Genomic DNA, 14,433 nt, shown 5'->3' with positions numbered 1-14,433 from the left:
ACACTAGTTCAGTCGGGAAACAAAAATTGAACGGCAAGCGTTTGCTCTGGCAATGCATGCCGTCCTTAGATAAAGAACCAAAAACTCGCTTTTTTTCCTCTGAAACATACACCGAACCAAAAAATAAGCACTGCTCTAAGTGATACATAATATCTATGTATATATATATATATATAGATGGATATATACACATACACAGAATGCATCCACAGACATCAATTTCAAGTGCTGCAGTCCATTACATTAATATATTGGTAACATTAACAACCTCTGATATTTAAGGCACTATGTGTGGGAACGAGTTACAATGCAGCGAGTGTCTGGACATGAACGATATAAGAGCAACGGCTAGGCATCTTCCCGTTTGAATTTTTTCGCCCATGCAAGAAGACATGCAATGTGAGGAACAGCCTTTTTCTGATACGTGACTCCACACCGAAAACACCGAAGACACGAAAAAATACAAATAGTTAAACGAACACACTGCACTGGGGACACATGTGCATCTGTTGCTCTAGTACTGGATACTGGGATGGCTTTACACACGTAGATGTGTCTTGCACAAGTTAGAAGGCAATATAGAAAAATATAGTGGGCAAAATGTTACCTCTGCCCCCTGCTATTCCCCTGTTCTGAAGAGTAACCATATAAGATCCAAAGAGAAAGTATACCAAATGTGCAAAACACATTAAAAGTGAGTTTCATATCTATTCATTTGTTTTTTTTTCCAGATCTCTTTAAAGCTCAAAGTTTCAATTGCACCCAAGTCTACGTGATTCAAAAATAGTTTTGTCTGTTGTGCCACGGCTTTGGACGTGAAAGCCGTGTTGTTGCCATTTTTGGGGCTCAGGTCCTGCATTCAGATGTAGGGGTACTGGCTGAGCTTGGTGGGGCTGAGGGGGAAGCCGGCGTAGGCAGGTGAGGCGATGTAGGAGTGCGGGGGAAAGAGCGGCTTGAACTGGCTCTGATGGATGGTGGGTGACGGCAGCAGCCGGTGGTTGATGCCCACGGTCACCTGGTGCACCAGGCCGCCTGGGTGCGACATGCCGTAGGCTGGCTGCAGGACGGGCCGCGTGCTGCAGGGCGATGCCAGGATGTGGGCCACGGGCGCGGTTGTGACCAGGGGCGCGGAGGGCGGGTAGGACAGCAGGGCGGGCTGCGGCGCCCCCAGGTGTGGAGGGTGCGCTGTAGTGTGGTTGGGGCTGCCGTGGGGCAGTGTGAAGGTATGCCCGTGCACCGTGGGGGGGATGTAGGCCTGCTGCCGCCGGTGGCTGTAGTTTCCGTTCCACTCCTGGTGGCAGGAGCCGTAGTGCTGGACCTACAGGGGGGTGAGGGCGGCTCAGGAAACATGCACACCTTTTCTGCAGCATGACTACCTTTATTCACACATTACAATACGAAAAACAAAACACAAAGACTACAACATGGGAAGAAACAATATCTTGCCTTCATCATACTATTAAAAACTGTTTTGTAAACTGGAATACTACTGATAACACACATCAATCAAGTTAACACTGATTGGTATGCAGACAAAAGTCAGGATATTGATGGGACTATTTGTCAGGTAGAGTTATTAAGAGGTTTATTTCACATAAAACCATGGCAGGTCAGTTAAAAAGGCGGACAAAGATGGCTGGGGCATTTAGTGAGGGACTGTGAACTTTGCTCACCACAGCATGGTATTCTGTTAGAATGAGAACAGAGGCAGGGGGACTCACCTGCCCAAAGCCCAGGTGTTGCTGCTGGAATGCCGAGGTCATCTTGTGCTGCCGGTTGAGGAGGGGGGTGGAGTGGTGGTTCTGTCGGCCAGGGGCGCACCGCCCCTTGGACTGGCAAGAGGAATCTAAGACTGAGATCGGGGTGAAGGGGAGAGGTCAGCTTGCTTTCTGTTAGAAATGACTGTTCTCTGAGGAAATCAACCCACACACACTGGGCCAGAACAAACCAAATGTTCTACACAGCTGCTGATCACCAAAACCAATGCAAGGAGAGCTTTGGGGGAAAAGGCTTTGCTCTCAATCTCACAAGCTACTGGCACTGGGTTTCATTTGATTGGCAGGTGAGTAGAAATTTTGGTTGAATTCCAACCTTAATTTGCCCTCAATGATGTAAAAAATAAAGAGGAATAGCTCTTCATTAATTTTGAGTCTTTCTAAACAAAAGAAGGCCTGCCAAAAGCAATGTTGGGGTGACAAAGTCCAATTCAAACCTAGCCACAAATGTATTTATAGCTGTAAATGAAGCAGTTTTCTAAACATAACCTCGGCAAAGCCAATATAGCTATGCCAGGCTTATACGCGGATTAGGTTCATGAATTTGGAGGGGGGGGGGTCTGTCATGAAACATGATATCAGGGCATATCAACTGCAGAGAGGCTTTACAGTCAACAGTGCTCTATATATTACCTGCCATTCAGAGGCTCAGAAATAGCACAATCCCAATGGGCAAAAGTTCAACCAAAAGTCACTGTGATTGATATGTGTGCTCAATGCATGCTACAAAGTCCGCATAATGCATTTGTAACACTTCCATACTGTCTGACGTAAGCTTTCATGAACATAAATGCTGATGACAGGTCACATCTGCTGATGCTGATCACATCTGCTGCTGCATCTGATTTTAGCTGCCATGAGCAATTATGACCATGTATATGTGCTTATGTCATGTGTTATGAATGCATCATGGAGCTTCAATGTAGCTTTATAACATGCATTTCAAATGGGAGTGAGGCTGTATGCACTAATACAGCACAGTAATATATTGCTCACTGTATGCACATAATGTTGGGCATACCAGAACAAACAGGAAGGGCGTTTCAATCATAGTGGACAGGAAGAGGAGAAATACACAAGCGAATCTACACTGGTTGTATCAACTCAAAACCTGACAGGTCAGTGCATCGAAACAGGCTGACTGTTACCACACTCATGTTCACCTGTGATAGGCTCTTTGACTTAAAAAGGAGGGGCAATCCCCTGTCCATGTCATGTGACCTGTAAAGCAGACATCAGCACCTGTGATCGCATAGCTGACCTTCTCTCAGGCTGTAATCACCTGTGCTAGCATTCTGACCTGGGAAATATTCCTCATGCTATCAACTATGCTATCACCCATCACCTTATGACTCTGTCACAAAAAAAGATTACATTACCTACAGGGCAAAGGTACAAAGGTTCTGCTACAATACGACCAATAGTTCTACAAAAGGGGTAGACAGCCCTTCCTCTAAGGGATGGAATGCTTTGTATTTTAAGCAGCTTGAAATAAGCCAGTCATTTTCAACCTGTGTTCCAGTTGCCAGCCAATCCAGCACAGGACCTCAGTCATGTGCCTGAGATAAACAGTGGGACAGAACCTTGAAAAATTCCAAAATTCCCTGCAGTTGCCCATAAGTACTGATCCAGGAGCAGCTTTACCCCATAGCTTACAATGGTTATGGCTAGAATTTCAGCAGGGGAATCTGATCTTAGATCAGCATTTATGGGCAACTTCTGCCTCAAATCCTAAGGACAGTTAGCCTATTCCTGCTGTGTGCAGAAGCAAGGAGGACACCTCTCAGCTCAGTACACTAGTGGGTGTGAGTGTTCGGGCCTTGTTGCCAAGGGTGTGGTCGTCACCTGTGTTGGCCACCTGTTCATCGGCGATGGAGTTGTTGTTGTGCACCCTGAGGGGTGGCACCACCACAGTGCGTACAGTGGGCTTGCCAGTCTCCGGCTGGGGCACGGTGCGGGTCATGTGTGGCTTGGCATTCCGGTCGCCCTCGCCCAGGTAACGGCCCTCCATGAAGGGGCTGTCGTTCCGGCCTGACGAGTCCGATGCTGGCGAACCATCCACCGTGTCGCAGCCGCTCTCCCGCTCGTCCTCCGACATGCTGGGGACAGGGAAGAACAATCCCTCTCAGACAGCATATCCAATACAGCTCACTTAGAAATCCTGCTAGTGCTACGCAACCCTTCTAAGCAGTTTCCATAACTGCCTAACATGCCAGGCTGAAGGGAATCCAAACTCATATCTGATTCAATTTGACTCCCAAAATCCACATTACAAAAATGTCAGGAAACATTTGACAATACTTCAAAAAACAATCACACAGCTTCAAAAGAGTATCAAGCTGAAAATCTTCCACAGCATTTTCTAAAGCTATCAGCACAGATGCAGCAGTGGTTAAACTCATCTGGGTGCTAATGTTGATGGCGATGAGACCGAAGGAAAGGACGAGGTAACAGTTGAGGGGTCAGCCTCACCTGTTGGGCCTCTTGCAGGGCGAGGGGCTGGACTGCGCCGAGGTGGAGGAGCTGGTACTCAGGGTGCTGTCGGGGCTGCTGAGGGAGCACACACGCTCCATGTTGAGGGTGCTCTGACATGCTTCGCAGTCAGCGCTGCCCTTACACCTGCGGGAGAGGACCACAACACAACCATGGTCAAGCATGGTATACCTTGGCCCACCTGATCTCAATCAGGAGCCACAGCCTTACTAAATAAAACATGCTAAATCACAGAGGGCAGGAGACACCCCCCCGACATAGTACAACAGATTTAGAATACATACCTCACTGTACTAATCCACTGCAGCATTCTGGTATACAGAGAACCAAATGATCACACTGAGATACTAAACATACCAAACAATGACTAAAGGAACTGGCCATCTGTGGAAATTCCACAAACTTAGCCTCTGGAAAGTAGGCCATAACACAAACCTACAATGCACCGAAAGACAGCTATATCTTTTATGGATGTGAGCCAGGGCCCTGGGTAATGGGTCAAGCGATTTAGCTGCAAGCTTGTACAGATATAATGTGGAGTCATGGTATGGGACCTTTCTGGAAACCAGGAAGCTGCAGGTTCAAACCCTGAGTGAAACAGTTCTAGAAGGTAACCTGAATTAAGTTCAAACAGAAATTGTCTGTATAAAAGGATAACAAGAAAGCTATGTAAATTTGCAATGCAATGTCACATGTGACTCACTCCCCCAGCGAGTGCCTCTGGACGGCCTCCTCCTCCTCTTCCTCTTCCTCGTCCGTGTCGCTGCTGATGGTGATGATGCTGCCCGCAGGGCTGGGCGAATCGGCCATGACAACAGCCTGTCGCTGCTGGTGGGAGACGGCCAGCTCGTCAGGGTCCTGCCCCGCCCCACAACAGCTCCGCTCTGCCTCCTGCCCCGCCCCCTGCTCCGCCTCTGGCTCTGGCTCTGCCTCTGCCTCCAGGCAGCTCTCCTCCTCCTCAGTCTTCCCAGTGTCTACTATCTTTGGGGACTGGTATGCTGGGATTTGGGTGTTGGTGTTGTGCACAAAATTGTTGCTTCTGAGGGAAGAGGATTGGATGATCATCCGGGTTTGAGAAGTCATAAATTCATAGTAAGCATTAGCAAAAAAAAAAAAAAAAAAGTATAACGTTAAAAGTGACAAAATATCTCTGAACTCATTTAAGTCAAATTCCTTACATAACTCCATTTTCAACTGATAGTGGCCTATGATGTATAAGCAATATTACAAATGCTATCCACAAATCTTGGGTTTTACACAGTTTCTCCTGAGTGGGCAGCTGTGCGGTCTCACCTGTTCTGACAGGGCTTGTTCCTCTTGTTAGCAGCTGGCTGGGGCCACACTACATGCGCAATGCCAATGTTGATTGGCTGGTGGGCTGACATGGTCATTTGGTTGGTTAGAAGGGGTTGGGGCATCATGGAACCGTAATGGTTGCCGTGCGATCGCACTTTGCTAGAAGCACAAAGCACAGAATCAAGACTTAAAACGCTGGTTGTCAAGTTTTAACTTTAGGAAATCAAGTGATTTTACGTTACTAAGTTGCTACCTACGTTAAATGTAGGAAGGGTTGGTCAGTGACATAACCTGACAGTTTTTACAAAGTATCTTTTCTCACCTACCTACAAAACTCCAAAGAAATGCATGAGAAGACTGGACAGAACAGGACTGCAACAAAGCCTAATCATTAGAGAATAAAACAGACGTCAAATTACACTGTTTAGCTAGTCAGACTTCTTCCTTGTGTCTTGACTTAGTGAAAAGACAAGGATGAAAGGAGAGACTGCCCCTCTCTCCTCATTGTTAGGATCTACATTGTATTTATCTAATTATCCACAAGAACTGTCCCAGGGCAAAGTGTCACTACAGGGCAAAGTGTCAATACCATAACAAGGCAGATAACACCAAATTGCCTGTGGGAACTGGCAAAGTGTCACCACCATATCAGGACAGATAACACCAAATTGTCTACGGCTGGGGTCTCTAATAGGGCTGGGTATTGGCACAGATGTCCTGATTCGATTAGATTCTGATTCACAAGCTAACAATTTGATTCAATCCGATTCGATTTGATTCTGATTCGATATCGATTCGATAAGAATGAGCATACTTAAAATTAAAAAGTTTGTTGTATAACAATGTATGTCTTGACTCGTAAGCAGCAGCATCCAATCTTGTGCATATTCTATACAGGTTTGCTAAGTATATAGTATGGTGTTTGCACAACGTCCAAATCACATAACGTCCTATTTCACAGAACGTATCGTGGACATTAAGCGACACATGGCTGTATACCAAAGTCTTTTTATTTGAGGAACACATGGGTATAGTTCCTGAAAAACAAAACCAACCTGTCATCATTGCCTACTTATTAATGACACAAAGCAGCGATGTGTTTGCATCAGTTAGCTCAGGGAAAGCTGGTTCGTAATGTAGCTACAACAACTAACAAAATGTAACTGACTGCCAGTAGCAACTTTGCAATTGTGAAAGTTTTCTTGCTAGCCTAATATGAACAACTAGCTAGCTAGCTAACGAACATGGACAACTACGTTTCTCTTGAATTGTGCTAAATTACATTGCATTCATGAGCAAGTGTTGCGGTTCAGTTTAGCTAGCTAGCTAGTCAGGTAGTTAGGTAGTGGCTGGGCACTGTATTAAAGTTAAAAAGCTGTGACTGCAGTGCACATATACAGTATATGAATATGTATACCAGGCATCTCCACGATTTCGGACACCCTTCTCCATGCATGTTTTTTATTTAGGCTATATCTCTGTACGTATCAAGAGACAAATTGTAGAGTATGGGGAAACTCGACACTGCCACGATAAGCTTCTCCTCCATGTTTGACTGGAACCAAAATGTCGGATCATTTGTTTCAGCAACGTGTGTCATGCTGCCTTCGCCGTGTCGCATCGCTCAGTATTTGCATAAACCAGACCTCGAGTCTAGTCTATTTTAGCCCCACCTAGTTGGCTTTACAACGGCCACTTATCTCTTGTCGCTGTAAATCGCCAACTCTCACTGAAAATGAATGGCAGCCAGTTGCTTTGTCTCTCTCCTGTGTCAACTGTGTGACCGTAAGGTTAGCCATCGTGAACACTGAGAGATCGTATCATAGTAAAAAAAAAAATTGATGTAACAGGTTTTCCTCTATGTGTTCGCAGGTCGTTAAACGTTAAAAGTTAAACGAGAGAGCAACATCTAATGGGGGGTTGAAGGACGACTAGTAATTGCCTTTAATCCAACAGTTAGGTTATGTCAGAGCCCGTCTATTTAATTCTTTGGCCATGTTTAACCATTTCGGAAATGAACCTAGAAAACAGGAAAAAATGCATATTAGCCTAAAAGATCGATCCATAAATTTTACAGATCGATATCGAATTAGACAAATTTCAAAAAATGATTAATCGCAAAAAACGATATTTTTGCACAACCCTAGTCTCTAACTACTGGTAGCTCGCTGCCTGTTTTTGAGTAGCTCACGTTCAAGGGTTCAAAGGTTCAAAGATTGTGTACAAAAAAACCTGACAACAAATAAATGCACACTGGAAACCTCTTCCCATTTCAATCCAATCAAATACACAGATGTCCCACCCCCCTCCTACACAAAATGATATCAGCTGTCAATCAAATAAGTTAGGCTACTGTCAAGTTTGCCAACATTTCGTCACGTCAGTTACCCTGTAGGCTAGCTACTGTGGTAGCTATTGAGCTAAAGCAAGGAGTTCGGTGGTGTTAGCAAGCCAGTTTAGCTTATAAAATAGCCAGATTTATGATGAACACCATTTATGATGATGGTACCAGCGTTTCAGTCGGTAAAAGATGCAACGTTCAGCGCCACTTCAGGGACATTCTAAAGCTCTCAATGTGAAAAGGCTTAATGTGGCTTAATGGTCCAAAATAGCAGCCAATGATCACCAGATTTGTGACACTGCATGTCATAAACACGTAGTAATGTTTTCTATGACTTTAATTTGAATTTAAGATGTTATGATATATTATGTGTGACAGAGTGCTGTCACTGCGGTTGAGTATGCGCTCTGACTGCCATACCAACCAGCCTGGCTCTTTGGCGTCGCGGTAAAAGCTGCAGTTTGATATCCCGTAGACCCGAATTTCCAAAATGTGAGCTTTGGATACTGACATTTGATACATGTATATACAAAAAGTAGCTTAATTCAGCTGGCTAATGTGAGTGTTTTAATACGTTGTCAGTATGTCAGTATGTGTGAGCAATATACGACACGAGTAGCTCTCTGCCACTTTCATTTTTTCAAAGTAGCTGAAGTAGTAGATGAAAAAAGGTTGGAGACCCCTGGTCTACGGGAACTGTCCTAGAACAAAAAGGTCATCAACACATCAATGCCTGTAATCCACTGCCTCTGTCTAAACCCAATAAACAGCTGTTAAGGTGTGGCCTAATCACACCTAGGTGTTTCTGTGAGTGCTCATCTGAGCCTAGGCAGTCTTAGTTCGGGCGCTGTTTGTGTGTGCATCTTTGGCTCCTGAGGAATAAAAAAAAATCTCATTGATCACATTGTCCATTCCACAAAGTAGAACCTAACAGTATTATGGGCCAATGAGCAGTAATACCCACTTCCACCTTGATGACACTGACCAAACTCTTGTATATCTCATCTAGGTGATTACTAGGAAGTGTGTAGTGCAAGAATGCTGTCATTTCAGCTGGGGACATTTCAGACGCTGCGTTGGCAGACTCACCCCCAGTCTCCCAGCCTCTGTGGGCCTGCCACAGTGTCAGATGCCAGTGTGGTGGCTGGAGGCGCCACCTGTGTCACCTGCTGCCAAGCTGGAACCAGAATCTGCTGGGCCCGACTGGACCACGTTTGCTGCAAAAAAGTCAGCACAGGGCTATCATCAGTACAATGCAGTTTACTCACTCATCATAGATGCATGTACAGGCTGAAAATGTACACAGTGCCACAGTGTCTTTCCCTCTCAAGTGTAATGACTTCTGTGTATCTCTCTCACAAGAGTAACGACTCCTGTGTCTCTCTCTTACCTGTGTAATGACTCCTGGTCGGATCTGTAAGGGCTGAATGGGCGGGGCTTGGGTCACCAGTGGTACAGTGTTGTCCATTCTGACTGCATAGCCAGCAGGCTTGTTTGGGTTCGGGGGGATTCCTACTGGACAAGCATAACAGCATATCATAAGGGCAGCCACACTGGTCTACAGACTGAAGGATTCTGGGTTCTGCTCTGTTAAACCTTACACTTGCATTGTTTCAGACTGTATTCTCTTGAAATTTTCGTAAAGCTCAGCATTTCACATAAAATTCCACAATACATCAGAGTAAAATAACGTTTCTTCCCACTATAGACCAGTCTTAGTTTAATGGGTGAATATACTCACTTGGCATGCATTGATAAAATTGAGAGAACCATTATGGGTTCGACCACCTTAAGCCAAAGGAGCTAGAGCTTTCCGGAAGGCCCCGTACCTTGAATTGTTGGAGGACACAGGATCAATGCCTGCTGAAAGGAGTCACCACATCCAAACTGGGTGCTCCCCGTCTGCAGCGGGATCCCAGGGTGCATCACAGAGGGAGCAGATGGCGCTAAAGCCTAAGAGGAGGGAAAGACAGGGCACACAGGACAGGGTACGGGTGAGCCCATCTGCACTGCATGCTGTTGCTGCCGAGAAACAGGACCAAATAGAGCAGTACACTCTACATTAGCAACCGTACGGGGTTATGCTTTCTTGGGAAATACCAGTAAACTGCTCTTTGAGGAGATCATTGTGATAAGCCATCTTATTTTTTGTTCAACCAAACCCAGACAACTCGTATGAGGACCCCCTATCTAAGAATACAGAAGATACCTCTCTGAAAGGTGTTAAGGTATTATATTTGTTTAACGCCTGAACTCTTTGCTGGTCCCTCAAACAGAAAAATGACCAGATGTACAGTTTTATGCAAAGGTTTGGGAACCCCTGGGCAAATTACATATTTTGTTGATTTTGAAGTGAAAAGTAGTAAACACAACCTCTGTAGCAAAAAAGTTTAAAAAATGACATTTTCTGCAAATGTTAATGCACTGCTACTTTTGATTGCATGAATTTAAAAAATAGAAAAAAGTAACTGTGGCATATACAAAAGTTTGGACACTCTAGTAAGTCCGTACTCAGTAACACCCCCTCTGGCAGACATCACAGCTTGCAAATGCTTTTTGTAGCCAGCTAAGAGTGTTTCTATTCTTGACTTAGGAATTTTCACCCACTCTTCCCTGCAGATCACTTCTAGCGCTGAGATTTTCTTCAGCCGTCTTGCATGCACAGCATGTTTAAGATCTACCCACATATTTTCAATGATGTTCAAGTCAGGGGACTGTGAGGGGCATTCCAAAAGCTTCAGCTTACGTTTCTTGAAGTAGTTCATGGTGGATTTTGATGTATGTTTTGGATAATTGTCCTGTTGTAGAAGCCAGCCTCTTTTCAGCTTCAGTTTCTTGACTGTGTGACATGTGCTTCCAGAATTTGCTGATATTTAGTGGAATCCATTCTTCCCTCTACCCGTGCAATGTTTCCTGTGCCACTGCCTGCCACACAACCCCAAAGCATAATAGATCCACCCCCATGCTTAACAGTTGGCAAAGTGTTTTTTAATCAAATGCTGCTCGTTTTTTTCTCCAAACATGCCTTTGGTGATTGTGGCCAAAGAGTTAGATTCATACTTCATCAGTCCACAGGAACTTGTTTCCAAAATGCCTCTGGCTCGTCTAGATGTTGTTTTGCATACTTCAGACATTGACTTTTGTGATGAGGTTGCAGGTGAGGTTTCTTTCTGATGACTCTACCATGCAGATCCTGTTTGTGCAAGCAACGCTGCACAGTGGAATGGTGCACCACCAGTCCTGTGTCAGATGAACCTTCTTGGAGGTCCTGTGCAGTAATATGGGGATTTTGCTTTGCCTTTCTGTCCAGCATATGAACAGTTCTACCTTAGAGTTTTCTTGGTCTTCCAGATCTTGTCTTGATTTCCACAGTTCCCCTTATCTGCAATTTCTTAATGACATTTTGGACAGCGGAAATTGCGAGCTAGAAGCACTTTGACATCTTTTTATAGCCTTCCCCTGCTTTGTAGGCATCCATTAGATTCATTTTCAGATCGTCAGTCAGTTGCTTAGAGGAGCCCATGATTGTTCAGTGTTGGCATAAGGTTTGAAGAGTCAGAGAATTTATCAAGTTCTGGAATTTTTATCAGCTAATAATTCCTAATGACAATCCTTGACCTGCCTAAGGAGTCCTAATGAGTCAATTAAGGCATAATGAGTTAAGTTCTGAGACTTTACAACTGGAAGGGTGCCCAAAACTTTGCACATGCCAGCAACATTTTTTCTATTTTTTAAGTTCATCAAATATAGTAACTGTGCATTAACATTGGCAGAAAAATGTTATATATTTTTTAAATAGTGTCCTGCAGAGGTTGTGTTTATTTCTTTTCACTTCAAAAATCAACAAAATAAGTAATTTGGCCAGGGGTGCCCAAACTTTTGCATACAACTGTAAGTGATCAAGTATCAAATATTTCTTCCCAGGTCGTTTCTGTCCACCATGTCTTTGTTATCCTGTTACACGGGACAATCTAACTGGGGCCCATTCGCATCATGGCTTATAGCATGCGTGATCCAGCCCGTGTGCTCCTCAAGCCTCGCCACCCTCTCCACCCAGCTGCTTTCCACATGTCCCAGAATGAGCATCTTAAGGAGCTGAAGAGCAGGGTTCCTCTACCTGCTGTGCTCAAGCAACCAGCACTCACCTGAGTGTGAACGTTGCCCATCTTATTGAACGCCATGGTCAGGTTGGCCGCATTGGTGGAGGTAACTGGTCTCAGGAACGTGGTCTTATTGCGGTTGATGGCGTCGTAGGTGCCAGTGCGTACCCTGCACAGGTCCATGATATGGAAACAGGATTTGACGCTGGGGGGGGGGGGGGGGGGGGCAGCGGTCAAAAATGGACAGAAACAGCTCTGTTCCTCTGCATTCCAAGGTTAGTACAAGCATAACTACAACAGAAGAACACAGTACTGCTCAACTGTTTGGAACAAACAACAGCTAAACAGTTAGCCATTCTGAGCAACAGTTTATGTACACTTTTTGGAGCTATCAATGCCTGTACATATTTGTATATATATCTTCATTTACAAGTGTCATGGGACCACCTGATGTATTCTCTGCCAGTCACCGAATGCACAAATTATCTCTATTTCCTATTGATCCTTCCCTAATTATATTCATTTAAGCATTCATTTGTCCTGGCCCATGCACCCCTCTGGACTTAAATGATTACACACTTCATTGATTAGGCCTATTTTATTTATTTTTCAAGGTTTCACATAAACTGTGACATATTTTGATGTGTTGCACCAGGGCTGGCTAACAGTTGTTGTAGTCTCCGGATAATTTGATGTATTGCAGCAGGGGCAGCTTGGCTAATGCAGCTTTTATCTCTTAAGCTGTGTCTTACACACGAGCACGAGCCAGAGGAAGATGAATGCTGGCACTGGAGGTGATACACTGATTACTGCTATATTGAATTAAGTCATACACATGTGTGCAGCTTTAGGGCGGGATGACACCTACTGGTTGCTGTGGGGAAAATCGAGGAGGTGCTGCATGGTCACAAAAGGGTGGTTCAGGGCTTCGGCCGGCACGATCCTCTTCTCCGCATCGATCAACAACATTTTCTTCAGTAAGCCTACAAACTCTCGGCGGTCTGCCTTCTCAGCTAACAAGTCACTTCCTTCCAAATTCATCACCATGTTCACCTAGGGTGGGAACAGTGAGTAACTCTTATCCTTAGTATCCTGTTCCTTTGTGAAAATAACTGGACTCATTATGACAAACCCCATATTAGGCCAGTTTTCACATGCAAATGATTTAATTTTTTTTTCCAATCTATACTCCTATACTTAAATATAGTTGCTCAAAGAACATAAAGCTAGACTCAACAGTGAAATGAAGAACAGCTGCAAGCTTGGGCCTGTACATACATGCGCAATATCCTCCAGACAGCTGAAGATGTACTTCCTGGCTTCCTTTGACTTCATCCCCGTCTCTGTCTCATGCTCCTCTGTGGTCTGTGCAGACAGGAAGAGGAGGTTAGACCACAGGAGTAAAGCCACCCAAATGGCTCTGACCCTTAAAGGCTGTGATCCTGTTGGGGGAGGGCCAGTCACGTTGGGCAGGGCTTAATTAGGGGAAAAAAATAAATAAATAAAATCCTTTGTCTGCGATGAGGCCCGCTGCAATTCTGAGGTCTTAAATAGCTATGTCCACATACTCTGAGGCAGCCATATTTGACAGGAAAATATACATTTGCGACATGTACAGTGGATTTGCAGCTTCTGTGAAATGTACAGGGGAGAGCTGTTAAGCTGCTCTCCACTGGAGATGTGCCACTATGTTCCCTCATTCAAGCAGTATTGGAAAGGGGGCAGAGCAAAAGCATCTGAATGAAGCGGAGTCAGCTCCAATCAAAACGCAGAGGCTTAATGGCTCACTTGTTCTGCACGGGGGGACCTGGGCGCATCCTGAGAGGGAGAGAGAGCACTCACCTTCAGCCGCCACGCTGCATAGGGGGAGTCTGACTCCCGACAGAAGAACCGTGCTGTTTTCGTCCCCGTGTTCAGGAGCTGCTCGCCTGGCAACCCTTGTGTCTGCGAAATGTAGCGGATCTGTGGAGGGGAGTGGGGATTACTGCACTCTAACATCACACTATTCTTCCAGGGAGAAAGGAGAGACTTAAACTGTCAACACTAAAAAAACAGACATGTAATTTTAAAAACATTTCCAGCACCTTCCTCTGCTTCTGTAGCTTAAGCATCTTTTTGTCCTTTCACCTCAGTGCCCCTGGCAACACCCCCAAAGTCCTCACCACTGCTCTGTATTGCTATCCTATTTGCATGTACTTGTCGGGTACCAAAGGGAACATCACCAGACACTGTTAATTGCAACTGAAATTCAGGCATTGAATGTTGCGCCAGCATGAACATTTGAACACAACATGCTTTCCGTCTCCCTGATTTTTGGTTCTACACAAGCTGACGCATCTTTTCCCTCTGTGCACTCGGGATTTTTGCATGGTGAATGTGAGAGCCAGGCTCTGGTGAACACTAGGTACATGTGGCATGAAAACAGCAC

General features: G+C 45.0%; 1 protein-coding gene across 3 annotated transcripts in view; it reads right to left on the bottom strand.

The window, feature by feature from the left end:
- Positions 1 to 779: 779 nt before the first annotated feature.
- Positions 780 to 14,433, bottom strand: part of LOC118787780 (homeodomain-interacting protein kinase 3-like) — a 59,765-nt gene continuing 46,111 nt past the window's right edge. For 2 of the 3 annotated variants that reach the window (XM_036543458.1, XM_036543460.1), the window contains exons 4-16: positions 13,848 to 13,967; positions 13,284 to 13,370; positions 12,874 to 13,058; positions 12,051 to 12,210; positions 9,735 to 9,858; positions 9,296 to 9,420; positions 8,995 to 9,122; positions 5,562 to 5,723; positions 4,972 to 5,307; positions 4,248 to 4,394; positions 3,621 to 3,874; positions 1,722 to 1,852; positions 780 to 1,318 (exon numbers count right to left, since the gene is read on the bottom strand). In XM_036543458.1, the coding sequence (XP_036399351.1) occupies positions 860 to 1,318; positions 1,722 to 1,852; positions 3,621 to 3,874; positions 4,248 to 4,394; positions 4,972 to 5,307; positions 5,562 to 5,723; positions 8,995 to 9,122; positions 9,296 to 9,420; positions 9,735 to 9,858; positions 12,051 to 12,210; positions 12,874 to 13,058; positions 13,284 to 13,370; positions 13,848 to 13,967 (2,418 nt within the window). In that variant the 3' untranslated portion in view covers positions 780 to 859. The remainder of the gene's footprint in view (positions 1,319 to 1,721; positions 1,853 to 3,620; positions 3,875 to 4,247; positions 4,395 to 4,971; positions 5,308 to 5,561; positions 5,724 to 8,994; positions 9,123 to 9,295; positions 9,421 to 9,734; positions 9,859 to 12,050; positions 12,211 to 12,873; positions 13,059 to 13,283; positions 13,371 to 13,847; positions 13,968 to 14,433) is intronic. The other variant, XM_036543459.1, reaches the window with a different exon arrangement.

This window comes from Megalops cyprinoides, chromosome 13 (genome assembly GCF_013368585.1).
Source record: "Megalops cyprinoides isolate fMegCyp1 chromosome 13, fMegCyp1.pri, whole genome shotgun sequence".
In the NCBI taxonomy this organism is placed as follows: Eukaryota; Metazoa; Chordata; class Actinopteri; order Elopiformes; family Megalopidae; genus Megalops; species Megalops cyprinoides.
Note: the sequence above shows the minus strand (reverse complement) of the source record. Positions and strands in the feature narration are given on the sequence as shown.